This window comes from Emys orbicularis, chromosome 4 (assembly GCF_028017835.1).
Source record: "Emys orbicularis isolate rEmyOrb1 chromosome 4, rEmyOrb1.hap1, whole genome shotgun sequence".
Lineage (NCBI taxonomy): Eukaryota > Metazoa > Chordata > Testudines > Emydidae > Emys > Emys orbicularis.
In genome coordinates this window covers 128,954,570-128,982,168 of record NC_088686.1, presented here as the reverse complement: position 1 = coordinate 128,982,168, position 27,599 = coordinate 128,954,570, and the positions used below count along the sequence as shown (strand labels likewise).

At 44.0% G+C, this 27,599-nt stretch overlaps 1 protein-coding gene across 1 annotated transcript; it reads right to left on the bottom strand.

Annotated features, from left to right (window-relative positions):
* Positions 1-1,775: 1,775 nt before the first annotated feature.
* TIMM17A (translocase of inner mitochondrial membrane 17A) lies at positions 1,776-23,393 on the bottom strand. Its single transcript, XM_065403621.1, has 6 exons — positions 23,335-23,393; positions 15,066-15,165; positions 11,847-11,910; positions 7,044-7,172; positions 5,636-5,746; positions 1,776-2,089 (listed from the first exon to the last, which is right to left on the bottom strand). Exons 1-6 carry the CDS (start codon positions 23,358-23,360, stop codon positions 2,019-2,021), a joined length of 501 nt encoding a protein of 166 aa, XP_065259693.1. The 5' UTR covers positions 23,361-23,393; the 3' UTR covers positions 1,776-2,018.
* Between the last annotated feature and the right edge of the window lie 4,206 nt (positions 23,394-27,599).

The following is a 27,599-nucleotide window of genomic DNA, read 5'->3' as shown; positions in this document are numbered from 1 at the left end:
GGTGTTTTCTAAAGAAGGTGCTTGCTTCTAATCCCTGAGGCCGTCAATATGTCTGCTCTTCTTTGTGGGGCCCACTTGACAAGTTGTATTGTCCTTTGCTCTGGCTCTCATTCCCTCTGCAACTGTTGTAGCTGTCTGGAGGTGGGTGTCTTCCAAGCCTCACTCATTCACACCTCGTTCAGTCAATAGGGCAATTGATTACAGAGTGGAGGGAAGATCTTATTCTACTTCTAGAAAAAAGGCTTTTACTTTAACTATACTATCCTTAGGGGCTATAACATTTGATACAAAGTTTTCTACCAATTTTCTATATAGGGATCTAATACAAAGTTGTATGAAAATAGAGAGGCACAATGCCAAGTCATATGAAATACAAAATAACATCATGCAAGATGCAATGTCATAAAGATACTTAATACAAAATGTCATAAAGAAAGATACTTAATACAGAATAACACAATGCAACATCATAAACCCAAAACCCAAGGATACTGCATCACAAAATCGAGTCTCTCATCCCCCCCAACACAGAGATGTAGTGTCATTTTAATTATTTATTATGCTATTTCATAAACTAGTATGGTAAAACAGTTTTGTAAAAATAATGAAGTCCTTGAGGTCTCATACTGTAACACACTACCATCACATCTTTGAGCAGTGGAGTAAGGCAAACATTTTTATGCATTATAAAAGCATGCAAATCACTGAAGTCCGGCCCATGTTCAAAAACAAGAAAAATATTTTCTTTCCAACTGCACCTGAGGAAATCAGTAACTTTTTATTAATGCAAACGGCACACTTTCATCAATACAGAACTTTCCTTCTGAAGTATTTTGAGCATTACACACCAGTAACACTAAGAGTAAGGTCAGGAATCAAGGCACAGTAGCCCTGTAGGAAAGAAAATTCTGGAACAGGCACCTTTTATAAGCAAGAAATTTTACTTATAATTGGGATTTAATTTGTGTGGAGAGAAATACTTTATGCGGCACAAAGAGTTACAAAAATGTACTCCTCTTCATTGGCTCAACACACAATATCCTCCCCAAAATTCACCTCAGGAGTGTTGATTGGAACTCATGTAGATGAATGAATTTTCTTAAAATAAACTGAAATGCTCAGTATTATGACCTAAATGTGATACTGATTGTGAAGAGAGACGATAAGTTCTATTGTTAATGGTTAAATAATAGTTAATACCTAAGGCTAAGATTTTGTCACGGATATTTTTAGTAAAAGTCAGGGACAGGTCATGGGCTTCTGTGTGTTTTTTTTTTAAATTATTATTGCCCATGACCTGTCCCTGACTTTTACTAAAAATATCCGTGACAACATTGGGAGCCTAGGCATCTGCAGGTGGGCTGGGAGCTCCAGGGTCCCCTTCCACTGGCAGTTCCAAGCCGCCGGGGTTTCCCCCAGTTGCCCACAGCGGCCGGAAGCTCCAGGGGTTCCCCCTGCCACTGCAGCGGCGGGGAGCTGTGGGGATCCCCCGCACCACCCGCTGTGGCCGGGAGCTGCGGGGATCCCCCGCGCCGCCTGTGGTGGCCGGGAGCTGCGGGGATCCCCCGCGCCGCCTGTGGTGGCCGGGAGCTGCGGGGGGCTCCTGCATCTCCCTGCCTCCACAGGCGGCAGGGAACCCTGCAGCTCCCGGCCAGCGCTGGATGAAGTCACTGATTCTGTGACTAAATCGCACCCTTGTTAATACCACACTTCAGAGAAATTCATTTCATTCCATATCCAAAGTAGTACAGCATTCTGTTTGGTCCTCATCTTAAGCATTAACGTGTTATGTCAGACATATCAACTTTACAACAATGGAATCCTATGATGAATAAATATATTTATGATATTCTAAAAGTTCTCTTGTGCATCTTTACAATGAAAAAGTGCTAAGTGTCCTCTTGCCATAGTTTGCACAAAGAGGTCTACCATACACTTCCAATTTTCTGTATCTTGGTTTTCCAGCATTTTATAAATGACAGCTCACATGTACAATATGAAACAGTAGAACAATGTAATCATTGATATTGCCTATAATCTCCAAATGGGGAGGGCTGCAACTGGGAGGGATCATCTGAAAATTGAGGGCCTGTTAAAGGGAAGAAAATAATTAATTAAAGCAAAAGGAAGATTAATAGGACAGTGATTTATGACAAAATATTATGATACACTTTCAAAGTATTGTCTGTTTGCATAAATCCTTTCTGGATTAGCAGGACCAAGAATAAAGAAGGCTTTCCACATACACAGTCTCTTTCATTCAATGAAATCAAAGAGCTTTACCCACTAAAATAAAGCCTCACTCGTGCAAGGCCGGTTATGTATTTTCATCCCCATTTACAGACGGGAGACATGCGGTACGGAGAGATGAAAGGAAAGATTTTCAGAATTACCTGCATAATTTAGGAGCCTAAATCCCAATGACTTCCAATGGGATTTAGGCACTTTGCCCAATATCAGTTAGCCAGTGTAGCTGAATGAATACTACTATGGACCCCTGACTTCTAGGGCTTGGCTCTGACCACTACATGCACATGTTTTTATTATTTAGACACATGCAGCGTAAGACAGGTAAACAGATAATACTCCTTCACTAATAACTCTCACATGATTTACAAGAAACTGCAGAATTGGAATTAATTTGCAAACTGGATACCATTAAATTAGGCTTGAATAAAGACTGGGAATGGATGGGTCATTACACAAAGTAAAAACTATTTCCCCATGCTAATTTTTCCCCTACTGTTACTCTCACCTTCTTGTCAACTGTTGGAAATGGGCCATCCTGATTATCACTACAAAAGTTTTTTTCTCCTGTTGATAACAGCCCACCTTAATTGATTAGTCTTGTTATAGTTGGTATGGCAACACCCATTTTTTCCATGTTCTCTGTGTGTGTGTATATATATATATATATATATATCTATATATATATATCTATATATATATATCTTTCTACTGTATTTTCCACTGCATGCATCCAATGAAATGGGTTTTAGCCCACGAAAGCTTATGCCCAAATAAATTTGTTAGTTTCTAAGGTGCCACAAGGACTCCTCCTCCTTTTTGCTGATACAGACTAACACGGCTACCACTCTGAAACATGATTTACAAAACAATTCTGGATCAAAGAGGAAAATCTATGATAATTTAGAGACACTAATAAGAATGCCACTGAACAGAAGCTGAAATACCGGCTCAGCAGGAATTAGTGTCTTACTTAATGTAATATACCTAGAGGCCTGTGTAAGTCACGACTTCACAGACTGCATAGAAATAGTGAAATTAGCTCCTCCTCACAGATTGCAGCTGTTCACTGCAGGTTAGCAGGCCTTGCCCCACCCTGGAGGAGGACAGGGAGGTGGTGGGCCAGTCCTATCCCAAGGAATAAGAGGAGCAGCCTCACCGCATAGTGCAGCTGGTTCAGCCCGGCCCAGGGCAGGGATCATGGCCCAGCTTGCTTTGTGCTCAGATTCAGCCCAGGACACCGCAGCTGACAGAGGGAGTGGCACTGATAATGCAGTGATTAGGAGCTCCAGCCTGGCCCACCCCACAGTGGTCCCCAACAGGTCCAGGGGAGACTGTGTGCAGGAGCCATCCACCAACTGAAGCCAGTGCCAGCGCCTCTTGGAACACAAGCAGGTGTGTGAGAGGGCCGACCACAGTCAGGAGAATTGGGGTGCAGCGATGGTTCCCAGTCTCATTCCTTGCCAGCTGGTGCTACAGTGTCTCCCCCGGGCCTGATTGCTGTGGGGCAGGCTGAGGCTCCTAATCGCCACATTTCCAGTGATGCTCTCCCCCCCCCAACAGAAAGCAGCAGAACTGGCCTGGTCCAGAGTTGAGCGCAGGGCAAGCTGGATGCCAACTCCTACCTCAGGCTGGGCTGGACAGCAGCATATGGTGAGACACTCTCACCCTGCCCCCTTTCCCCACTCCCCAGGACAGGACCAGGATGGGAACAGTCTGCTAATTCCCATGAGCAGCTGCAGCCTCAGCAGGGAGGTGAAAGCAGGGATGCTCACTTCTGCCTCCCTGCTACTGGAAAAGTCGTTTGGCTGCCATGCATACCCCATGAAATACAAACATTGCTCCATGATGCTGCCATGATTTAAAAAAAATAATTGTGATTTTCTCAGGGATTTATCTATACAACACTGTCTGTGCTCCCCCATAACAACAAGCTGGGGCAATTTTGTTTTATTTTTAGGTTGGCCTGTTACTTAGATCCAGTCTACACAGCATGTGCAACAGTGTTTTTGTATCCAGGCTGTGAAAGGTACCCATGACTTTGTTACAACAAACAGAGGTATGTCTACACATCAGCTTTTTTCACATGAACTGTTGTCTATGTTAGTCTGCAACCAAACAGGAAAAGCTTCCCAAATTAATCTTATTTATGTTTTGATGCTGCATGTTAATTATCAGGGACAGTGATCCTTCATGTTCTTGGAAACGCACACATCTTGTTAACTAAACAACATTTACACTTTGTACCAGCATAGATGTGCTATTTGGGCCTGACGCAGCAAAAATGGATGGGGACACCTGCCACATGCTGCTGGAATTTACTCGTTGAATTAATACCTGATTCCTTCTCCTCCCTTTGGAGTCCCAGAACTGATCTACATCCTTCCTAGAGTCCAACACTACAACTGTGCCTTAAAACCCTCAATGCCGACCATGTTCCAACATAAGGTTAGGTCCCTCCTGAGCTTGGACGGATACTTGTCTACTCCCCACCCCATATAGCATTTGGAAAAACAGTTTTTAATTCCTGCTACTGTGCTGTTCCTGCTTGCGTTACTAGTTCCACTGATCTGCTGCAGTGTGACAAGTTGGCTTTCTGCCACATAGTAATTCCTCCCAGAAACTGGCAGAGAGGGGACTCCCTGCAATACAAGCAAGACTAAAGGCTGCAAGGGCAGCACAACAGTAAGGACTAAAACAACTCTCCAAATTTGTGCCCTCAAGAATGAATGCAGATTTTCCAAAGTTTTACTACAAAGCCTGCACAACTATTGAACTGTTATTCTCACCCATGAACATGTGGCCGTGATTTAGGTATGCCATATAACCAAATATGATGATTGTTCTGAGGCATCACCACATCATATTACTGCCTACAACATTAATCTGCATTTCTTTTTCATCAGGTCCCTGAATATACCTGACCAATTGCATCATAGAAGAGAGACTATTATCTGGAGGGCAAAAGCCATTCTCATGGACATTTGTGACAAAGTTTACTTATGTACTGAAATCTGTTCTGCTGACCTGCCTATATGTGAATTAATGTGGAAGATGAGAAGGGTACAAATGTGATAAGGTTGGAGGAAGGGGTGTAAACAGACAAATTCACTCCTACAGTACCTATTTTTATTTATTTATTTATATATATATATATATATATTTATTTTTTTAAATCTGCATAACAACTATACATTGGAAAGACAAATATAGAATGAAGAAAATCAGAATCCTAAAGACATCCTAGAAAATGAATCTGGTATTTCAATACTTGAAAAAGGAATCTGGCCATTTCATTTCCCATAAACTGTTGTACTTGAGTGTTTGTATTCTGAGAAAGCATTATAAACATTTTGAGGTACTGTAATCTGAAGTGTAGAACACATACCATTTGGAAACTGTGTGGAGGCAAATCTTGTTAATAGGATACCAGCTCCTTCAATTAAAGCTAGAAGTATTCCTCCCATAGCAGCTGACCCAACCATGGCAACTGGTCCATCTAAAAATGTCAAAATACAAAACAGATTGCTTTTCAAAACCTTGTTTTGTATAGGATTGGCAATTTATACATCACTTTTAATACAATTACCACCACTCCAGTGATCAGACTGTGAAGTAGATTTGTCACCATTAACATTACAAATAAAGATATAATTACCACACATACCTGTCCCTGATGAAACAAGATAGTACTAGTACTGTTTAAGAGTACAGTCATTTTAGTTTGCTTTTCTCTAGCACCATCCATCCACAGACTTCAAAATACTTCACAATGCCCTAGTGAGTTAGGTGCTATTTATTATTTGCATTGCAGTAGTGCCTAAGGGCCCTAGTCATGGACCTGGACTCCATTGTGCAAGGTGCTGTAGTGTTGTTATCCTCATTTTACAAAGGGAGATATGAAGGCAAAGAGAAGGTATTTTGCCCAAGGTTTCACAGATGATCAGTGGCAAATCTTGACTCCTAGTTCTGTGCTTTAATTACTACACAATGCTTCCTCATAGTATTGGCAGTGGCCTATCAAAAAACTCAAGCACATGCTTAAGTCCATCCCTTTTCACAAAAGTGTCTAGTCTCCAGATTCTGTGCTGCAGTTACTAGATGGGAGTCCAAGTTGTCATTCGTGGACATATTTAACTCAACTATTATCTAGATTAAAGATCATTTTTACCATTAAGAAATTTTAGACTATTTAGAATATTGTATTTATAAAAACAAATGTACTTACTATATGTAAAATAATACTATCCATGCTTAATTTGTCATCCACAAAATTAGATCTTCAATGTCCATTAAGACCCACAAAAAACCCTTTCAACTACACAGTGTTGTCAACATTAATACACTCAACAAAACATTGTTGAGAAGGTCGAACTGCTCTACTTCCAATTTTCACAAATGGAACAATTCAGGAGAGCATTAAGAACATGTTTAGGTCCCATGGACTATTGAGAATACTTCCTGAATTGGGCCTAAATGGTGTATTGCAACTTTAAAAGTAAACTCTAATCCACCATGTTAAAAGATCTTTAAATAACCATTTTGAATGTATTATGCCACTATTGATAAACAGTCAAGACAATTACAACATACTATATTCTTAAAAATAGAAAACAAAAAGGGTTAATATTGCTTTTTAGGTATACGGGATTCCAAAGTTCCATAAAAGATAAATGAAGTTCTTTCTAATTATCTGATTATCACTAAAATGTCTGACGGACACAAAAATTTGGTATTTATAGTTTCAAATATAAAGGCTTTTCAATACCCATTGTCCCCAGATTGCAGTTCCTTACTTCTTGAGGCTAATATGGCTCCAGTTAAGGCACCACTTGTGATTGAGTTCCATGGATCTTCTTTACCCCTCATTTTCACCATACTACAGTCAATCATGGAAAAGAGACCACCCCAGACTGCAAAGCTACCTGTTTGGGGGGGAAATTTTTTGTTAAAGCACAGTAACCAAAGCTATACTCCAGCCACATTATAAAGTTTTGTGTTGAAATATTTTAGGAAATTTACTTTTGAGCCTTAAAATATACCCAAACTCACAAAAACTAGATTAAAACATTACATAAACAAATTCAGGAAATATCCTTACTCACCCAATAAAGTGGGTAATAATATTTACTGTTTTGTGTTAGACAACAAAATGCCTCCCAAATATCAGTGATTGTAAAGGAGTTTCCATCCTACTAATGCTGGCTTAATGATCAGAGGATCTTTAGTATTTAACTATAAATTTAACAGTTTAAAGGTTTTTTTTCCTTCTGCCAATGGAACCATCATAGAATCATAGAAGTGTAGGACTGGAAGGGATCTCAAGAGGTCTTCTAGTCCAATCCCCTGCACTCAAGGCAAGGGTAAGTATTATCTAGACCAGTGGTCACCAACCGGTCGATCCTAGAGGATCTCCCAGTCAATCGCGATCTCCGGTGGCACAATGTGGTTGCCGTTAAGGCAGACTCCCTGCCTACCCCAGCCACACGCTGCTCCCAGACCAGTGCAGCCCCAGGGGGGACAGATGTCTTCTGCCATGCGCTGCGCCTGCCTGCAAGCACCGCCCCCGCAGCTCCCATTGGCTGGGAGAGCTGCGGGGGGTGGTGCTTGCAGAGAGGGGCAGTGCACAGAGGCATGTGCCCCTCCCACCCCAGGGGCACATTGGCCCCTTCCGGGAGCAGTGTGGGGCAAGGGTAGGCCCGGAGCCTGCCTTAGCCTGGCTGTGCCTGCTGCCAACTGGGAGCCACCAGAGGTAACTGCTGCCCAGCGGGAGGCCGGACCCAAAATCCCATCCCTGAGCCCCTTCCCAGAGACAGTACTCCATACCCCCTCCTACACTCTGCCCCTTCCTGCCCCCAAACTCCCTCCCAGGTCCCACACCTTGCACCCCCTCCTGTACCCCAACACTCCTGCACCCAAACTCCCTCCTAGAGCTTGCACCCTTTACCCCCTCCTATACCCCAATCCCCTACCCCAGGCTCAGCCCAGAGCTCCCTCCCGCACTGCAAACCCCTCAGCCCCAGCCCAGAGCCCGCACCCCTTCCTGAACCCCAACCCCCTGAAAGTGAGTGAGGGTGAGGGAGAGCGAGCAACGGGAGGGGGGGAGGAGATGGAGTGGGCAGGTCTTTGGGGAAGGGGCTGGGCCTCGGGGAAGGGCAGGGTAGATCCTGGGTTGCCTTTAGATTCAAAAAGTGATCTTGAGGGTAAAAAGGTTGGAGACCACTGATCTAGACCATCCCTGACAGGTATTAGTCTAACCTGCTCTTAAAAATCTCCAATGACAGAGATTCCACAACCTTCCTAGACAATTTATTCCAGTGCTGACCGTTAGGAAGTTTTTCCTACTGTCCAACTTAAACCACCCTTGCTGCTTCTTGTCCTATCCTCAGAGGTTAAAGAGAACAATTTTTCACCCTCCTCCTTGTAACAACCTTTTATGTACCTGAAAACTTATCATGCCCCCCCCCCCACAGTCTTCTCTTCTCCAGACTAAACAAATCCAATTTTTTCCAATCTTCCCTCATAGGTCATATTTTCTAGACCTTTAATCATTTTTGTTGCTGTTCGCTGGACTTTCTCCAATTGGTCCACATCATTCCTGAAATGTGGCACTCAGAACTGGACACAATACTCCAGTTGAGGCCTAATCAGTGCAGAATACAGCAGAAGAACTATTTCTCATGTCTTGCTTACAACAGTCCTGCTAATACATAAAAATCATAAACGAATGCTGTATGACAGTTTAGTATCTTATTTCAATACTGCTTTTGTCATCTCCAAAACATGATTAATATTAGTCTGTATGGCAGCTGCCAGCAGAATGCAACTGGCAAGATTTCTAGAAAGGCAAATTAAAAAAAAACTTAAAAATTTAGTTCAGAGATAGTAAGATGCACTTCTCACCGAGTACATTTTCTTGCAAGCCTCTTTATTTCAAAGTGCTTTCATGCTTAAAAGCTTAACGCAAAAAAATAAAAACAGGAGACTTAAGTCCTCTATTTTAAGAAGGGCACGATGAACAGCAACAATAGCTTCTCCAGAATGCAATACCAATTTCTGTGCTCTTCAAGGAGTCTGCTGCCATCAATGCATTTTCTTCCTTCAATTTTTCCCTCTTGCAAGATCTAGTCAATATTCCTTCCTTTTTCCTTCTTGAAGTAAAATTACCCAGAACTTACAACTTGCTGTTAAAATAACAACAGCGAGACAAGGAATATAACTTCATGTATACCTTATTACCAAATCACCTTTAAGGGTGATAGGGTTGTTAAAGCTTCATTTTGACTAAATCCTTGAAACAGCCACCAAGAGACCAATTATGGATAATAATGTTGTGATTTTGGATAGCTGTCCACTGAGACCTCTGACTCCTTTTACAAAAATAACATACTGTAGGTCAGATAACCAGTTAGGGGTAGATCCAAAAAGGGGACTCAGGCTCAGCATTGCAGTGTCCAACTTTAGGTGCCCTGACACTTAGTGGAATCCATAGCCCCAATTTAGGTGCCCAGACTCCCTATACAATGCATGTGGAGAGTTAGGCACCTAAAAAGTGGATTTACAAAAGCCAACAAACTGAGTGGGGAACTGCCTAAACTAGCCCATAGGAAATCAGAGAAATGTAAAGCTAGAAGGGACCTTGAGAGGTCATCTAGTCCAGCCTCCCAAACTGAGGCAGGACCAAGTACACTTAGATCATCCCTGACAGGGGTTTGCCTAATCTGTTCTTCAAAACTTCACTTGGAAGCCTGGTACAGTGCTTAACTAGCCTTGTAGTTAGAAAGTTTTTCCAATATTTAACCTAATTCTTCCTTGTGGCAGATTAACGTCATTACTTCTTCCTACCTCCAGAGGCCATGGAGAAGTGATCACTGTCTTCTTTATAACAGCCCTTAACATATGTGAAGACTTACCAGGTTCCTCCTCGGTCTTCTTTTCTCAAGACTAAAGATACCCAGTTTTTTTTAAACCTTTCCTCACAGGTCCAGTTTTCTAATCTTTTATCATGTTTGTTGCTTTCTTCTGGACTCTCTCCAACTTATCCATATCTTTTGTAAAGTGTGGCGGCCAGAACCGGCACACAGTATTCCAGCTGACGCCTCACCAGTGCTAAATAGAGCAGGACAATTACCTGCTGTGTCTTACATACAACACTCCTGTTAACAACACACCAGAATGCTAACTTCACAACTGCATCTCACTGTTGACTCATATTCAATTTATGACAGACTATAACCCCCAGATGCTTTTCAGCAGTATGACCACCTAGTCAGTTATTTCCCATTTTGTAGTGTGGTACTTTGTACCTGTTTTTATTGAATTTCACCTTGTTGATTTCAGACGAGTTCTCCAGTTTGTCAAGGTAATTTTGAACTCTAATCATGTTCTCCAAAGTGCTAGCAACTTCTCCTAGCTTGGTGTCATACACAAATTTTATAAGCATCCTCTCCACTCCATTTCCAAGTCATTAATGAATGGCAAGGAAGGGTGTGGCATAAGCCCCACCCTTTAAAGGGACTTAGGCACCTAACTCCAGGCCAGAGGGAGAGATTCACAGCCATGAACCCTCTCCTAGAGCTAGGCACCAAAGCTAGGTCAGTCCTTTTTAGCAAAAAGCAGAAGGAGGAAGAAGAGGTGGCAGCAGCTATCGCCTCATTCCCTATAGTTCTGTGGTCAGTGCATACAATTCCCAGAGAGGAGCAGGGTCTTGAAGTTCAGTCTCTCACTTCCCAAGTGAGTGCCCTAATCACTAGGCTGTGGGGTATCCTGGGATAGGTTTCTCTCTCTGGTTCCTGTTAAAGCTGGTCAACTTTGTATAAAATAATTAAATATTCATTGGAATAGGGACTTCAACCTCACTCTTGATATCCCAGAGGAGTTCCCTAATCACTGGGCTCTAAAGTCACTCTCACTTTCTCTCTGGCCCAATCCACTAGGCATGCTCTAAGGTGACCTTTGAGCACTCCTACTGGATCGGGCCCCACAGGCAAGATAGGTGGGCAAACACTTAGGCTTGGTCTACACTTACCCCCCAAGTCGAAGTAAGGTACGCAAATTCAGCTACGTGAATAACGTAGCTGAATTCGACATACCTTACTTCGAACTTACCGCGGTTCAGACGCGGTCCACACGCGGCAGGCAGGCTCCCCCGTCGACTCCGTGGTACTCCTCTCGTCTAGCTGGAGTACCGCAGTCGACGGCGAGCACTTCCTGGTTCGATTTATCGTGTCCACACCAGACGCGATAAATCGAACCCGGAACTTCGATCCCCAGCCGCCGAACTAGCGCGGCAGTGTAGACATACCCTTAGTTTGGAAATCTCACTGGGGCTTAGGTGTGAACTAGGTGTCAGGTAGACGTGCACACTACCAGCAGAAATGTAGGCACCTGAAGGGTTAGATGGCAACTGAGTGGGAGTATTGAGGGTCTAAATTTTGACTTAAGTGCCTCAAGTGGCAGTTAGGTGCTTTTGTGGATCTAGTCCTTAGAGGTTCTGAATCTCATCCAAGTCCCCTGAGCTATTCAGTTCCCTTGAAGTTCTCTTTTAAAATTGGAAAAAGGCTTAAGAATACAGGCTTAAGTGTACAGACTGCAATTACCTCCCAATTGTGGTGCTCTGGTTTTAATAGCTGTCAAACTTCCCCGCAGCCGGTGGCTTACACCCTAAAATAAACCAAAGATGACAATCAGAATGAAACAAAACTAAACATATTTAATTTTTACAGCTAATTAAATTGCACCCTTTCAGACGCAGTTATAGTTATTACTAAGCATCTGGAAGTTCTTTCATTATAAATCTGTTTTTGTCAGGAATTTATAAAAAACAGAGCTATTTCATACTGTATTATACATAAACTGATGAAGTGGAATTGTTTTTAATTCATATAGTTATCAATGCTTTCTGACATTTTTATTTTCAGTTAATATTTAGTATGTAACTATAACACCTGTAAACTACACAAATAGTTATATATAATTTTCTGTGATGATGTAAAGTCTAATTGCTGGACCACTTACTTTTTCCTTTACTTTTTTTTTTAAAACCACGACACTAAGTAATGTTTTTACCACATAAAAAATAAACATTACATGATAGTATTTTACATTTATATACAGTAGAACCTCAGAGTTACAAACACCAGAGTTACGAACTGATCATTTAACCACACCCCTCATTTGGAATTGGAAGTACACAATCAGGCAGCAGCAGAGACAAGACAAAAAAGGCAAATACAGCATTAAATGTAAACTACTAAAAAAAAATAAAGCAGTATTTTTCTTCTGAATAGTAAAGTTTCAGAGCTGTATTAAGTCAATGTTCAGTAGTAAACTTTGTTTTGTTCAGAGTTGCAACCACTTCAGAGTTACGAACAACCTCCATTCCCAAGGTGTTCGTAACTCTGAGGTTCTACTGTAGTTCCTTTTCTCCTGAAGGATCCCAAATTGCTTCACAAAGTATATACGCAGAAAACCAATGAAATTCAGAGTGGAAGCATGTCAACAGATAATTGCTGCACAACAGAATGCACACAAGTGAACAGAGGAAATTTCATCCACATGCGCTAGGGAAACCTACTTTTAGGGGAGACTCCCTTTAACATTTCCATGGCAAACTGTTATTACACTTCTGTCTAAAAATATATCATCTACTACTGTTACAAGTAACTCCCAAGATTGCTATACTAGAAAGAGATTAGTGAAAATATTTCATTTTTCAGTTTTACTTTGTACACTTTTACAGCAATTTTTCTAGTCAGTTTTACTATTTCTCCTACAGAATTTGTTTCTCCTGTATAATCAGTTTTCCTCATTTCTGTGTGTCTTTCACACAGCAACAGTGAAGAGAAAAATATTTTTTAAAACATGAAAATACAGTTTCATCCCCAAATTTAATAGGACTCAAAAAGTGTAGCAAATGAAAAATTGTTAAACGCTTAAACCTCTAGATCTTAAAAAAAAAAAAAAAAAGTGTCACTTTCGCATCCACACAGAACAGAGAGGAATTCAACTTTTAAGATCAATAACCTTTCCAGAATGGAGAGAGGTAAATAGTGGTGTCCTCGAGGGATCTGTACTGGCACCATTGCTGTTCAACATATTCATAAATGATCTGGAAAATGGGGCAAACAGTGAGGTGGCAAAATTTGCAGATGATACAAAATTACTCAAGATAGTTAAGTCCAAAGCAGACCGAGAAGAGCTACTGAGTGACTGGGCAACAAAATGGCAGATGAAATTCAGTGTTGATAAATGCAAAGTAATGCACATTGGAAAACATAATCCCAACTATACATACAAAATGATGATTCTCAGAAAACATCCACTCAATGTGCACCAGCAGTCCCCCCACCACTCGATGAGGAGAAGGGGTTTAAACGGAGATCTGCCACCTCTTAAGTGTGTCCCCTAACCCAGTGTTCCCAAACCTTGTGTGTCTTTTTTTTTTTTTTTTTTTTGCAAACCACCATTACATATACGCATCCTCCACCCTGGCACTGGGGGGCACCTGCTACCTTGCGGCTCCGGCTGCGCTTGGCTGAGGACTAATCCAACTCTGGGTCTTCGGCGGCAATTTGGCAGCGGGTGCTTCAGTCACTCCGGGTCTTCGGCAGTGGGTAATTCAGCATGGCGGGTTCTTCAGTCTTCGGCGGCAAGACTTGGGGTTTTCTTCCCCCCCCCCTTTTTTTTTCTTTGCTGCTTTGCAGGGGGTGGCACCTTTTTTTAATGTGTTCGCTCCCCCTGCTCTTAGAACCTGGCTACGCCACTGATCCTAATCCTGGCCAAGTGTGGAGGTGGCGGCGGCGGCTTTGGGCCAGGAGAGCAAGCCTGCCCTGCACTCACCCCACAGCGACAGCTCCTGTTCCACTGGGTTCAGTCCAGCTCCCTGCTCTCGGCATTGCGACCTGGTGCTGGGTGACAGAGCGCCACTTAGTTTGGCTGATGAAGGAGGGGCAGCTGGACCAAATCTAAGTGGCACTGTGACCCCAGGCACCAGGTCACAATGCCTGGGAAGGGACAGGAGCCACTGCTGCAAGGTGAGTGCAGGGTGGGCTTGTTCTTCTCACACACAAACCCAGGCCAGGAGAAGTGTATGTCTGCCTAGGCCAAGACCCAGTGACAACTTAATCCGGCCCTGGACATGGCAACCCATCTAGAACCTTCCCACGATGCACTGGTGGGTCAGGACCCACTGTTTGGGAAACACTGGCCTAGCGGACGGGCTTTCGTGAATCCCGTTCTTAGGTGCTTATCTCTCTCCACTCATTGTATAGAAAGCATATGCACCTAACCCAGGCTTTGTGAATCCCAGTGATTTTCTAGGCACTCCTGTAGGAAGAGGTCTCTTAAAGAGGTTTCCCTGGGGCTGCCACCAGCTGTATAAGCTACAGGGAACATACAGAAGGCAGTGACCTGGTGTAGAGGCACAAGACTTCTAAACAGATGGACCTCGAATCCATGTGGATCGTGGGTGATTGACCAGGTTTATTCTCCTGGCCTGCAACCTGTTCTGCCCTGCCTCTCAATACGATGACTGGGGACAAGTACTTCATAGAATCATAGAATATCAGGGTTGGAAGGGACCTCAGGAGATCATCTAGTCCCACCCCCTGCTCAAAGCAGGACCAATCCACCAACTAAATCCCCAAATCCCTAAATGGCCCCCTCAAGCATTGAACTCGCAAATCCTGGGTTTAGCAGGCCAATGCTCAAACCACTGAGCTATTTCCTCCCCTTAGGTCACTCCCACACGTTTACTGTTGGAAGGAAAGGGAAGCAAAGCTACTGTTAGTTTATCTACAAGAAATTAAATTACTCACCACTGGGGAATTTCTGAACCCTTTGATAGCCTGGAAGATTCCACCACCTATGGCTCCCATTGTGAAGGCACCACCACAGTCATCCACTATCCGCCAGGGGCTAAAGTGGGGGAAGAAAAAAATTAAAGTGCTGAAATCCATGCTAAAGAACATGAAAACTACCATAATTTCTCAATTATACATTAACTTTATGTACCCATGCTCTCCCAAAATACTTACAAAGCTCTAAGATTTTCTGGCAATTCACATACAAAGTTAATGCCATGTTATTTGAAAATGAGAGTGAAACAATACTGCCAGCTGCAATATCTGTCCCATCTAGTTTACTGACCTCCCAGCAAGACCAACAACACATTTACATACAGCAGACCCCCGTTTATCCAATCTAATTGGGACCGGGGCCAGATTGGATAATGAAAAATTCAGATAATCAGGAGAATGGTCAAAGAGCTTTCTATCTGTTATTTAAAGATGCAGAGTTACTTTTAAACTAGCTGACCCCTCTTGGAAAAGCATTAAAACTTACCTCCCCTTCTTATCTACTTAACTGAAAATACAACCCCCTAGTTCTTGTGCAGCAAGAGAGTTGGGCCACCCACCCTGCCCGGGGCTGACAGTCTGAGCCCCGCCGCCTGGTTCCGTTAATACGGAGAGCCGGAAAATGGAGGCTTAGATAAATGGGGTTCTACTGTACTTAGTGGCCAAGAAATCATACCAAAACAAACCAATGATTTATCTATAGCTTGACAACCTGCCTCCCTATGGTGGTGAACATCTTCTAATTCAAAGGAAGATTTAACCTCTTTCTCCAATCATGCACCTAGCCAAATTTCCCCTCCCCTTTGCTCCCTTATAACGGAACTCTCCCACCCTCCCCTGGTGAAACTGATTTAAATTCTTCTCTTATGCACCATGCTTCCTTGAAGAACACTACAATAGACATTTAGGAATTACCAGGCTCAAGATCTATCTAGTCCAGTATCCTGTCTCTAGCAGTAGCCAACACCAGAAACTTCAGAGGAAGGTGTAAGAACCCTGCATCAGGAAAATGTGAGAATCTGCTCCCATATTATGTCTCATCCTGATCTCTAACAGTTAGAGAATGACTTAAGACCTACAAGATGAGATTTACTAACCCTTCAAAGCTATTAATTATAACAATTCTATATAGTCTCATAATCCATATACACATCCAATCCCTCTCTTTGAATACTTCTGATTTTTTAGATTCAATGACTTTCTATAGCAGTGAGATCCAGTTTAAATTTGCCACCTTTCAGTTTCATTGAATGTCACTTTGTTCTTCTGTTATGAGCCAGAGAAAACAGAAGCTCCCAAATCTACTGTCTGTAGACCATTATTTTATATATTTCCATCATATCCTTTCTAAAATTAAAAAAAAAAACAAGAACAATCTTTTCAATCTCACTTATGAGTTTTTCAAGGCTCCTAGTCATTCTCGCTGTCCTTCTCTGAACCTCCTCTACACCTCCACAATATCCTTTAAGAGACAGAGTGACTGATACCACACAGGTTTCAGAGTGGTAGCCATGTTAGTCGGTATCACCAAAAACAATAAGGAGTCCTTGTGGCACCTTAGAGGTTAACAAATTTATTTGGGCATAAGCTTTCGTGGGCTAAAAGCCACTTCTTCAGATGCATGGAGTGGAAAATACAGTAGGCAGGTATAAATACACAGCACATGGAAAAGATGGGAGTTGCCTTACCAAGTGTGTGGGGGGGGGGCAGTGCTAACGAGCCAATTTAATTAAGGAGGGTCCCTTGCATTCCATCCCTTTGATAATCTTTGTCGCTCGCCTCTGGATCCTTTCATAACGATAAGAATGGCCATACAAAGGTCCATCCAGCCCAGCATCCCATCTTCTGACGGTGCCAACGCCAGGCGCCCCAGAGGGAATGAACAGAACAGGCAACCACCACGTGATCCGTCCCCTGCCGCCCATTCTCAGCTTCTGGCAAACAGAGGCTAGGGACACCATCCCTGCCCATCCTGGCTGATGGCCATTGATGGATCTATCCTCCATGAATTTATCTAGTTCTTTTTTAAACCCTGTTATAGTCTTGACCTTCACAACATTCTCTGGCAAGGAGTTCCACAGGTTGAACGTGCGTTGTGTAAATAAATACTTCCTTTTGTTTGTTTTAAATCTGCTGCCTATTAATTTCATCAGGTCACCCCTTGTTCTTGTGTTATGTGAAGGGGTAAATAACACTTCCTTATTTACTTTCTCCATACCAATCATGATTTTAATAGACCTCTATCATATTCCCCCCCATAGTTGTCTCTTTTCCAAGCTGAACAGTCCAAGTCTTTTTAATCTCTCCTCGTACAGAAGCTGTTCCATACCCCTAATCATTTTTGTTGCCCTTTTCTGAATATTTTCCAATTCCAATGTATCTTTTTTTAGATGGGGCGACCACATCTTCACGCAGTATTCAAGATGTGGGCGTACCATGGATTTATATAGAGGCAATATAATATTTTCAGTCTTATTATCTATCCCTTTCTTAATGATTCCCAACATTCTGTTCACTTTTTTGACTGCCGCTGCACATTGAGTGGATGTTTTCAGAGAACTATCCACAATGATTCCAAGGTCTCTTTCTTGAGTGGCAACAGCTAATTTAGACCCCATCATTTTGCATGTATAATTGGGGTTATGTTTCCAATGTGCATTTCTTTGCATTTATCAACACTGAATTTCATCTGCCATTTTGTTGTCCAGCCACCCAATTCTGTGAGATCCCTTTGCAGCTCTTCGCAGTCTGCTTTGGACTTAACTATCTTGAGTAATTTTGTATCATCTGCAAATTTTGTCACCTCACTGTTTACCCCTTTTTCCAGGTCATTTATGAGTATGCTGAATAGTACTGGTCCCAGTACAGTCCACTGTGGGACACCATTATTTACCTCTTTCCACTCTGAAAACTGACCATTTCTTCCTACCCTTTGTTTCCTATCGTTTAACCAGTTACCAATCCATGATAGGACCTTCCCTCTTATCCCATGACAGCTTACTTTGCTTAAGAGCCTTTGGTGTGGGACCTTTGTCAAAGGCTTTCTGAAAATCTAAGTACATTATATCTAGGCCCCTACCAATTTCACGGTCATGGGACTTTAAAAATAGTGAATTTCATTATTTCAGCTCTTTAAATCTGAAATTTCATGGTGTTGCAATTGTAGGGGTCCTAACCCAAAGAGGAGTTGTGGGGTGGTCACAAGGTTCTTGTAGGTACTGCTACCCTTACTTCTGCATTGTTGCTGGCAGCGGCACTGCCTTGAGAGCTGGGTAGTTGGAGAGTGGCGGCTGCTGGCTGGGAGCCCAGCTTTGAAGGCAGAGCTGCTGCCAGGCGCAGCGCAGAAGTAAGGATGGCATGGTATGGTATTGCCACCCTTACTTCTGCGCTGCTGTCTGCAGAGCTCGGCCCTCAGTCAGCAGCCGCCACTCTTCGGCCGCCGAGCTCTGAAGGCAGCAGTGCAGTAGTAAGGGTGGCATGGTATGGTATTGCCACCCTTACATCTGCACTACTGATGGCGGGGCGCCACCTTCCGAGCTGGACGCCTGGCCAACAGCCGCCACTTTCTGCCCACCCAGCTCTGAAGGCAGCGCAGAAGTAAGGGTGGAAATACTATGATCCACCTGCAACTCCCTTTTGGGTCAGGACTCTCAATTTGAGAAACGCTGGTTTCCCGTGAAATCTGTATAGTATAGGGTAAAAGCACACAAGACCAGATTTCACGGTCCATGATGTGTTTTTCATGGCCATTAATTTGGTAGGGCCCTAACTATATCCACTGGATCCCCCTTGTCCACAGGCTTGTTGACCCCCTCAAAGAATTCTAGTAGATTGGTGAGGCATGATTTCCCTTTATAGAAACCATGTTGACTCTTCCCCAACAAATTATGTTCATTTATGTGTCTGACAATTCTGTTCTTTACTATAGTTTCAACCAGTTTGCCCGGTACTGAAGTCAGGCTTACTAGCTTTAATTGTCAGGATCACCTCTGGAGCCCTTTTTAAAAATTGGCATCACATTAGCTATCCTCCAGTCCTCTGGTACAGAAGCGGAGTTAAATGATAGGTTACAACACAGTTACTAGTTCTGCGATTTAACATTTGAGTTCCTTCAGAACTCTTGGATGAATACCATCTGGTCCTGGTGACTTCTTATTGTTAATCAATTTGTTCCAATGCCTCCTCTAATGACACCTCAATTTGGGCAGTTCTTCAGATTTGTCACCTAACAAGAAGTGCTCAGGTTTAGGAATCTCCCTTACATCCTCAGCCATGAAGACCGATGCAAAGAATTCATTTAGTTTCTCTGCAATAGCCTTATCGTCCTTGAGTGCTCCTTTAGCATCTTGATCCTCCAGTGGCCCCACCAGTTGTTTAGCAGGCTTCCTGTACTTAAATTTTTTTTTTGCTATTACTTTTTGAGTCTTTGGCTAGCTGTTCTTCAAATTCTTTTTTTGGCCTTCCTAATTATATTTTTACACTTCACTTGACAGGCTATGCTCCTTTCTATTTTCCTCACTAGGATTTAGCTTCCACTTTTTAAAAGGATGCCTTTTTGCCTCTCACTGCTTCTTTTACTTTGTTGTTTAGCCCTGGTGGCACTGTTTTGGTTCTCTTACTATGTTTTTTAATTTGGGATATGCATTTAAGTGGAGCGTCTATTATGATGTCTTTAAAACGTTTCCATGCAGCTTGCAGAAATTTCCCTTTTGGTGCTGTACCTTTTAATTTCTGTTTAACTAACTTCCTCATTTTTGTATAGTCCCCCTTTCTGAAATTAAATGCTAGCGTTGGGCTGCTGTGGTGTTTTCCCACCACAGGGATGTTAAATTTAATTATATTATAGTCACTATTACCAAGCGGTCCAGCTGTATTCACCTTTTGCACCAGATCCTGTGCTCCACTCAGGACTAAATCAAGAATTACCTCTCCTCTTGTGGGTTCCAAGACTAGCTGCTCCAAGAAGCAGTCATTTAAGGTGTCAAGAAACTTTTCCCATCCTGAGGTGACATGTACCCAGTCAATTTGGGGATAGTTGAAATCCCCCATTATTATTATTGAGTTTTTTTTTATTGTTCTAGCCTCTCTAATCTCCCTGAGCATTTCACAGTCACTATCACCATCCTGATCAGGTGGTCAGTAGTATATCCCTACAGCTATATTCTTATTATTCAAGCATGGAATTGCTATCCATAGAGATTCTTTATGGTACAGTTTGGTTCATTTAAGATTTTTACTTCATTTGATTCCACGCTTTCGTTCACATATAGTGTTACTCCCCCACCAGCACAACCTGTTCTGCCCTTCCAATATATTTTGTACCCTGGTATTACTGTGTCCCATTGATTATCCTCATTCCAGCAAGTTTCTGCAATGCCTATTATACCAATATCCTCACTTAATAAGATGGGTGAACTAGAGTGCCTCGTATTATTTAGACTTCTAGCATTTGTCTACAAGCACTTAAAAAAATTGTCACTTTTCAGCTGTCTGCCATTACATGATGTAATTGAATGGGACTCTTTCAATATCTGTTAGTCTTTAAGGTGCCACCAGACTCCTTGTTGTTTTTGTAGATACAGACTAACACGGCTACCCCCTGATACTTGACTTTCATTTAACTGTTTCTCATCAGATCCTACCTGCATTTTATCACATTCCATCCTCTCATTACTAGGACATAGAAAATCTCCATTAATAGCTTCGCCCCAAAGGGATGTCTTTGTCCGAACCACGTGCTCCTCTGGGCTTTCCCCCAGCCCTTAATTTAAAAACTGCTCTATGACCTTTTAAATTTTAAGAGCAAGCAATCTGGTTCCATTTTGGTTTAGGTGGAGCCCATCCTTCCTGTATAGGCTCCCCCTTTCCAAAAAGATGCCCCAGTTCCTAATAAATCTAAACTCCTCCTCCCTACACCATCATCTCATCCATGCATTGAGACCCTATAGTTCTGCTGTCTACCTGGCCTTGCGCCTGGAACTGGAAGCATTTCAGAGAATGCTACCATGGAGGTCCTGGACTTCAATCTCCAGGACTTCTCTCCTCTCCTTCCCTATGTCATTAGTACTTACATGTATGACCACCGGCTCCTCCCCAGCACTACACATAAGTCTATCTAGATGTCTCAAGAGGTCCGCAATCTTCACACCAGGCAGGCAAGTCACCATGCGGTTCTCCCAGTCATCACAAACCCACCTATCTATGTTTCTAATGATCGAATCCCCCTAACTATTACCCATCTCTTCCTAATAACTGGAGTTCCCTCCCCCGGAGAGGTATCCTCAGTGCAAGAGGATACCATGACATCATCTGGAAGGAGAGCCCCAACTACAGGATCATTTCCCTCTCCTCCAGTTGGATGTTCTCCTTCCCTGAGACTGTCATCCTCCTCAACAGCACAGAGGCTGTCAGACCAGGGGTGGGACCGTTCCACAGTGTTCTGGAAAGTCTTATCTATGTACCTCTCTGTCTCCCTTAGCTCCTCCAGCTCAGCCACTTTGGTCTCCAAAGCCCATACACGGTTTCTGAGGGCCAAGAACTCCTTGCACCGAATGCACATATCCAGTTTTTCTACATCCTTTCTATTCATTTGTGAGCAAAATTGGACACAGTCCTCCAGCTGAAGCCTAACCAGCACCAAGTAGAGCAGTACTATCATCTCCTGTGATTTGCATGCTATGCCTCTGTTAAAGCAATCTAAAATTGCACTTGCTTTTTTTGCAACAGCATCCCATTGCTGACTCACATTGAGGTTGTGATCAGTGCTGCTGACAAGACAGTTTTCCAGTATTTGTGCATTTGGTTTTTCTTCCTTAAGTGTAGCACCTTACATTTGTTTTTGTAAAATTTCATTTGGTTGGCTATAGCAGTGGTTCTCAACCAGGGGTATGTGTACCCCTGGGAGTACTCAGAAGTCTTGCAGAGGGTTCTCAACTCATCTACCTCACTGTTTCTCAATATAGGGGCTGCAGCCCCCAGGGGAATCACAGGACAGGTTGCAAGTGCAGGGCCAGCAGTAGGGGGCAGCAAGCAGGGCAATTGCTCAGGGCCCCATGCTACAGTGGGCCACATGTGCTTCAGCCCCATGTGGTGGGACTCGGACTTCAAACAAGGCTTACAAGTGAAAAAACAAGCTCAAGCATCACACTGAAATGTAAGTACAATATTTATATTCCAATCGATTTATTTTCTAATGATATGGTAAAAATGAGAAAGTAAACAATTTTTCAGTAATAGCGCCCAGCATCACTGTTTCAAAGTAGCAGCCGTGTTAGTCTGTATCCGCAAAAAGAACAGGAGTACTTGTGGCACCTTAGAGACTAACAAATCACTGTGACACTCCTCTATTTTTATGTTTGATTTTGTAAGCAAGTATTTTTTAAGTGAGGTGAACCTTGGCAGTATGCAAGACAAATCAGACTCCTGAAAGGAGTACAGTAGTCTGGAAAGGCTGAGAACCACTAGTCTATAGCCCAGCTCTCCAATTTATCAATCCTTCTGAATTTTAGCTCTGTCCTCCAAAGTATTAGCAACCTTTGTCTCATCTGCAAACCTGATCAGTATGCTCTGGATTCCTACTGCCAAGTCATTATAAAAATGTTACCACCACCAAACCCAAAACAGATCCCCATTGAATCTCACTTAAGACCCCCGTTCCAATCCGACATCATTCTATTAATAGTGACACTTTGTTGGCAATTGCTTAACCAACTATGTATCCGCTTAACTGTGGTTCTAGTGAACTACCATTTCTCCAGCTTGCTTCTCAGAACGTCATGTGGATCACCCCGAAGCACCCCACAGCTGTCTCCGGACCTGACTCACGGGACTCATGCTGTGTAATTAGCCCCATTAATTTTTATAAGAGCATCATAGTTGTAACATTTCCCCAGTTATTCTCCAGCCTGCCCTCCCGGCCTGTGGGCACGAGGAGCCCCAGCCCGTCCCGCGCGGGCACAGCTGGCTACCACCCGCTCTGCTCTCCGAGCACTGCCACACGCCTTCCCTGCGCCCCCTCCTCAGTCGGCGCGGGGGCTGCTCGGCAGGCCCAGTCCCGGACGGCGCGGGCCCCGGGCACGGGCCGGCGAACGTAGCCCCCGGCTGGGGGAGCGCCCCACGGGCCCGGCATCGCGCTGCCCAGCGCCCCCCGAACCGGCACAACTCCCAGATCAGAGGCGCGGGGCAGCGGCCGCCCGCGCGACAGGCATGGAGCCCGCCAAGGGCCGCTCACCAAGGCTCGCGCGCGTACTCCTCCATCTTGGGTCAGCTGCAGAGTCCGAACCGGCACCCGAATAAGTCACGTGACTGACCTATGACACGTCCCACGTTCGCTCGTGACCCTGAGGCAATGCGGTTGGCTCCAGCCGTGGCGTGCTGGCCAATGGGGTTCATGAGGGCGGGCCGGGCGCGCTGTCATTCGAAGTGGGCGGTATTCGTCCTTTGACCCCAAACCACCTGATCCCTGCTGAGGCTGCCGGAGCCTGTAGGGGGCAGCCGCGGTGATCGGCCCAGGTGGTGTGTTCCATGTGCTGCCCTTCCCCCCCACATACCCCGTGTAACCCCAGGGTAGTGTGTTGTCTATGGTGTCCCTCCCCCCACACACTGTGATCCCAGGGTGATGGATTACCTGCGGTTCCCCCCAACTGATTCACAGAGCAGGAGGTGGCTGTGATTCCTCCCCTAGAGGCAGAAACATAGGAAGCTAATGGACTTTTGTGAAAAACACAGGAGATGACTGAGTTTGGCAAGAGTTATGTGGATCGCAGAGGAGCCAAAACTGGGACTTAGGCACCTAAGTACTTTTTTGGCTCTCACCCCTTATCCCAGCAGCTTCCCCTAACTAAGCAGCCAAGGACTACTCAGTCATTCCTCCTATTGGGGCAACAGAGAGTGATTCTGGCCTAGCACTGAAGCAGCACTAATCAATGTGCTTTGAGAGCCTGGGGATCAGATAACACGGCTGCTACTCTGAAAGATAACTCAGTGGTTTTCAACCTTTTTTCATTTGTGCACCCCTAAAAAATTTCACATGGAGGTGCAGACCCCTTTGGAAATCTTAGACCTAGTTTGTGGATCCCCAGGGAGTCGCAGACTAAAGGGTGAAAACCACTGTTCTGTGGTAATGACAATCTTTTGCGGACCCCTTAGACATAGTCTGTAGACCTCCAGGGGTCTACAGAACACAAGTTGAAAACCACTGAGGTAATAGATGCCCCTGAGGACTGAGTTTTCAGTGCAAGCAAAGCAATCAACTGCTCAAGGAAATCATTGACTGAGACAATGGGGGAAAAACCCTCTTTTTCTTCTTTATTTTGCTGTTTATAGAGGTGTTAAAAGACGGTCTTGTAAACGTAAAGATTTATTCTTATCACTGAATGCAGCAAGTTCATATTTGTCTTCATTGAGAAGAGGATAGTACCTCTCTACCTCGATATAACGCTGTCCTCGGGAGCAAAAAAATCTTACCGCGTTATAGGTGAAACCGTGTTATATCGAACTTGCTTTGATCCGCCGGAGTGCGCAGCCCCACCCCCCCGGAGCACTGCTACACCGCGTTATATCCGAATTCGTGTTATATTGGGTCGCGTTATATCGGGGTAGAGGTGTAGCTTTATTTCAAATGTATTGTTGTGCTGCAATAATGAAGGCTGCCAGAAGGTGGTGCTGTGGATTACATTTAGGCAGGACCCTGGGGGAAAAAAGAGGGGAAAGGCAGAGCATGAGTGGAAAACCATGTTCAGTTCAAAGCTGCAGCCTGGCTGTGTAGTCTCTACTCCTGCTAAAGCGTGAAACATCTTTCCAACATAGAGTTCATTTTTTGTATTAATACTTGTGGGTACATAATGAGCTGATCCACCCAATGCCAGTCACTTGGGAGCTATGGGAATGCCATGGTAACAATGGGATTCGCGTTCTCAGACAGCTGTTACCCTTTTCTCTAATTAATGGTGGACTGACTGGGGCAAATTAAATGCTAAGGGAACAAGCAAATCCATAAACCTCAGCCTCCAGGGAGAGTTCTCAGGATGGCTTCCAACATCGCAGGTGCAGCTGGTTTTGGCTGTCACTGCCCAAGTGCCATAGCTGCAGTGACTACAGCCATAGAATCATAGAATATCAGGGTTGGAAGGGACCTCAGGAGGTCATTTAGTCCAACCCCCTGCTCAAAGCAGGACCAATCCCCAACTAAATCATCCCGACCAGAGCTTCGTCAAGCCTGACCTTAAAAATCTCTAAGGAAGGAGATTCCACCACCTCCCTAGGTAACCCATTCCAGTGCTTCACCACCCTCCTAGTGAAAAAGTTTTTCCTAATATCCAACCTAAACCTCCCACACTGCAACTTGAGACCATTACTCCTTGTTCTGTCTGCTACCACTGAGAACAGTCTAGATCCATCCTCTTTGGAACCCCCTTTCAGGTAGTTGAAAGCAGCTATCAAATCCCCCCTCATTCTCCTCTTCTGCAGACTAAACAATCCCAGTTCCCTCAGCCTCTCCTCATAAGTCATGTGCTCCAGCCCCCTAATCATTTTTGTTGCCCTCCGCTGGACTCTTTCCAATTTTTCCACATCCTTCTTGTAGTGTGGGGCCCAAAACTGGACACACTACTCCAGAGAAGGCCTCACCAATGTCGAATAGAGGGGAATGATCACGTCCCTCGATCTGCTGGCAATGCCCCTACTTATACAACCCAAAATGCCGTTAGCCTTCTTGGCAACAAGGGCACACTGTGGACTCATATACAGTTTCTCGTCCACTGTAACCCCTAGATCCTTTTCTGCAGAACTGCTGCCTCGCCATTCGGTCCCTAGTCTGTAGCAGTGCATGGGATTCTTCCGTCCTGAGTACAGGACTCTGCACTTGTCCTTGTTGAACCTCATCAGATTTTTTTTGGCCCAATCCTCTAATTTGTCTAGGTCCCTCTGTATGCTATCCCTACCCTCCAGCGTATCTACCACTCCTCCCAGTTTAGTGTCATCTGCAAACTTGCTGAGGGTGCAGTCCATGCCATCTTCCAGATCATTAATGAAGATATTGAACAAAACCAGCCCCAGGACCGACCCTTGGGGCACTCTGCTGCCAACTAGACATGGAGCCATTGATCACTACCCATTGAGCACAACGATCTAGCCAGCTTTCTATCCACCTTATAGTCCATTCATCCAGCCCATACTTCTTTAACTTGTTGGCAAGAATACTGTGGGAGACCGTATCAAAAGCTTTGCTAAAGTCAAAGGAATAGCCATGAAAGTGTAAGGGGACTGTTGGCCCCTTACTAAAACTCAGTGGGGGTTTTTTGGTTGCTAGCTCCCAGTTTCTAAAAGGAAGGGGAAGGGTCGATGGGAAATCAGGACCCTGAGATTGACAGTCCCGAGGAACAATGGAGAGGGGCCAATGCTTCAGGTCAGCCTGATTGACAGGGCAGGCAGGCGAATGAGGGAGTCAGGAGCCTGGGATCCCGTCCTCCACGGGCACTGGAACTGCTTGAGGCAGTATAAGTACACAGACTGATAGAACCTCACTTAACATATGTTGCTGCATGTGAGCTTCCTTGAAGGAAATTTATTTTCCATATGGTATCATACCCATCTTGAATCTTCATCTCTGACAACTCGATGCTGTCTCTGAACTGAATTCTCTTGGTGAAATTCATAATATCCATAAATGGGCAAATCCTTACACTTCTCCTAAACTTCCCCTGTACATGTATGCCTAGGCTCCTCTACATTAGTCCTTTCCTGATGTTCACAGTACCTGCCATGCTAGTACGAACTGTGAATTTCATTAATGTGCTATTTTTCTTCTTCTAAATCATTAGTTAAAATGTTAAATAACACCAAACATAATGCTAATCATTATGATACCCAGAAGATACTGCCCTTCAACTTGGCCTTTGCTTTCTTCCTGGCCTACTGATCTGTAATAAAAAGTGGGACAGATTGTGACTTTCTCAGCCTCTGACGAATTTTAGGAATGCAGAGGAGCACCACACCAATACCAGTTTCTAGAGCCATTCTGCATGTGGTGAAGAGCGTCCGAGTGAATGTCTCCAGGGGCCCCTAAGAGGTGCGCACAGAGTGACAACTGCTGCACAGTTTAAAAGGATGCAGCATGCCTTCCCCAAGTGCTAGCATCAGACTGCCAGATGATGTGGAAGAGGTTGAGGCCAGAGTCCCGCTTCAGATATCCCAGGACATGCATCCTTTGGGGTATTTTACATTGCTAGTGGCACTCTGGCTGCCCTGCATATTGTGCTCCAGGGGCAAAATCCTGGCTCTATTGAAGTCAGTGGCAAAACTCCCATTGACTTTAAAGGGCCAGGATTTCACATGAAGTGTATGATTGGAGTTGCTCCCTGTTCAGGAATGCAAGGTGGGAAACAGATCCCTGCACACACTTTCTGTGACACCCTGTACCCCATATGACTCCCTGTACCTCATTTTCACCACTTTTATATGGTTATGATATGTTTTGTACAAAGTATGCCTTGTGAG

Excerpts from the sequence above, each read along its gene's own strand:
- TIMM17A (XM_065403621.1), bottom strand. The coding sequence starts at position 23,360 with ATGGAGGAGTACGCGCGCGAGCCTTG. Across the intron at positions 11,911-15,065 it reads GGTTCAGAAATTCCCCAGTG|GGTGTAAGCCACCGGCTGCG; the intron begins GTGAGTAATTTA and ends GGTTTATTTTAG. Across the intron at positions 2,090-5,635 it reads CTCCACACAGTTTCCAAATG|GCCCTCAATTTTCAGATGAT; the intron begins GTATGTGTTCTA and ends TCCCTTTAACAG.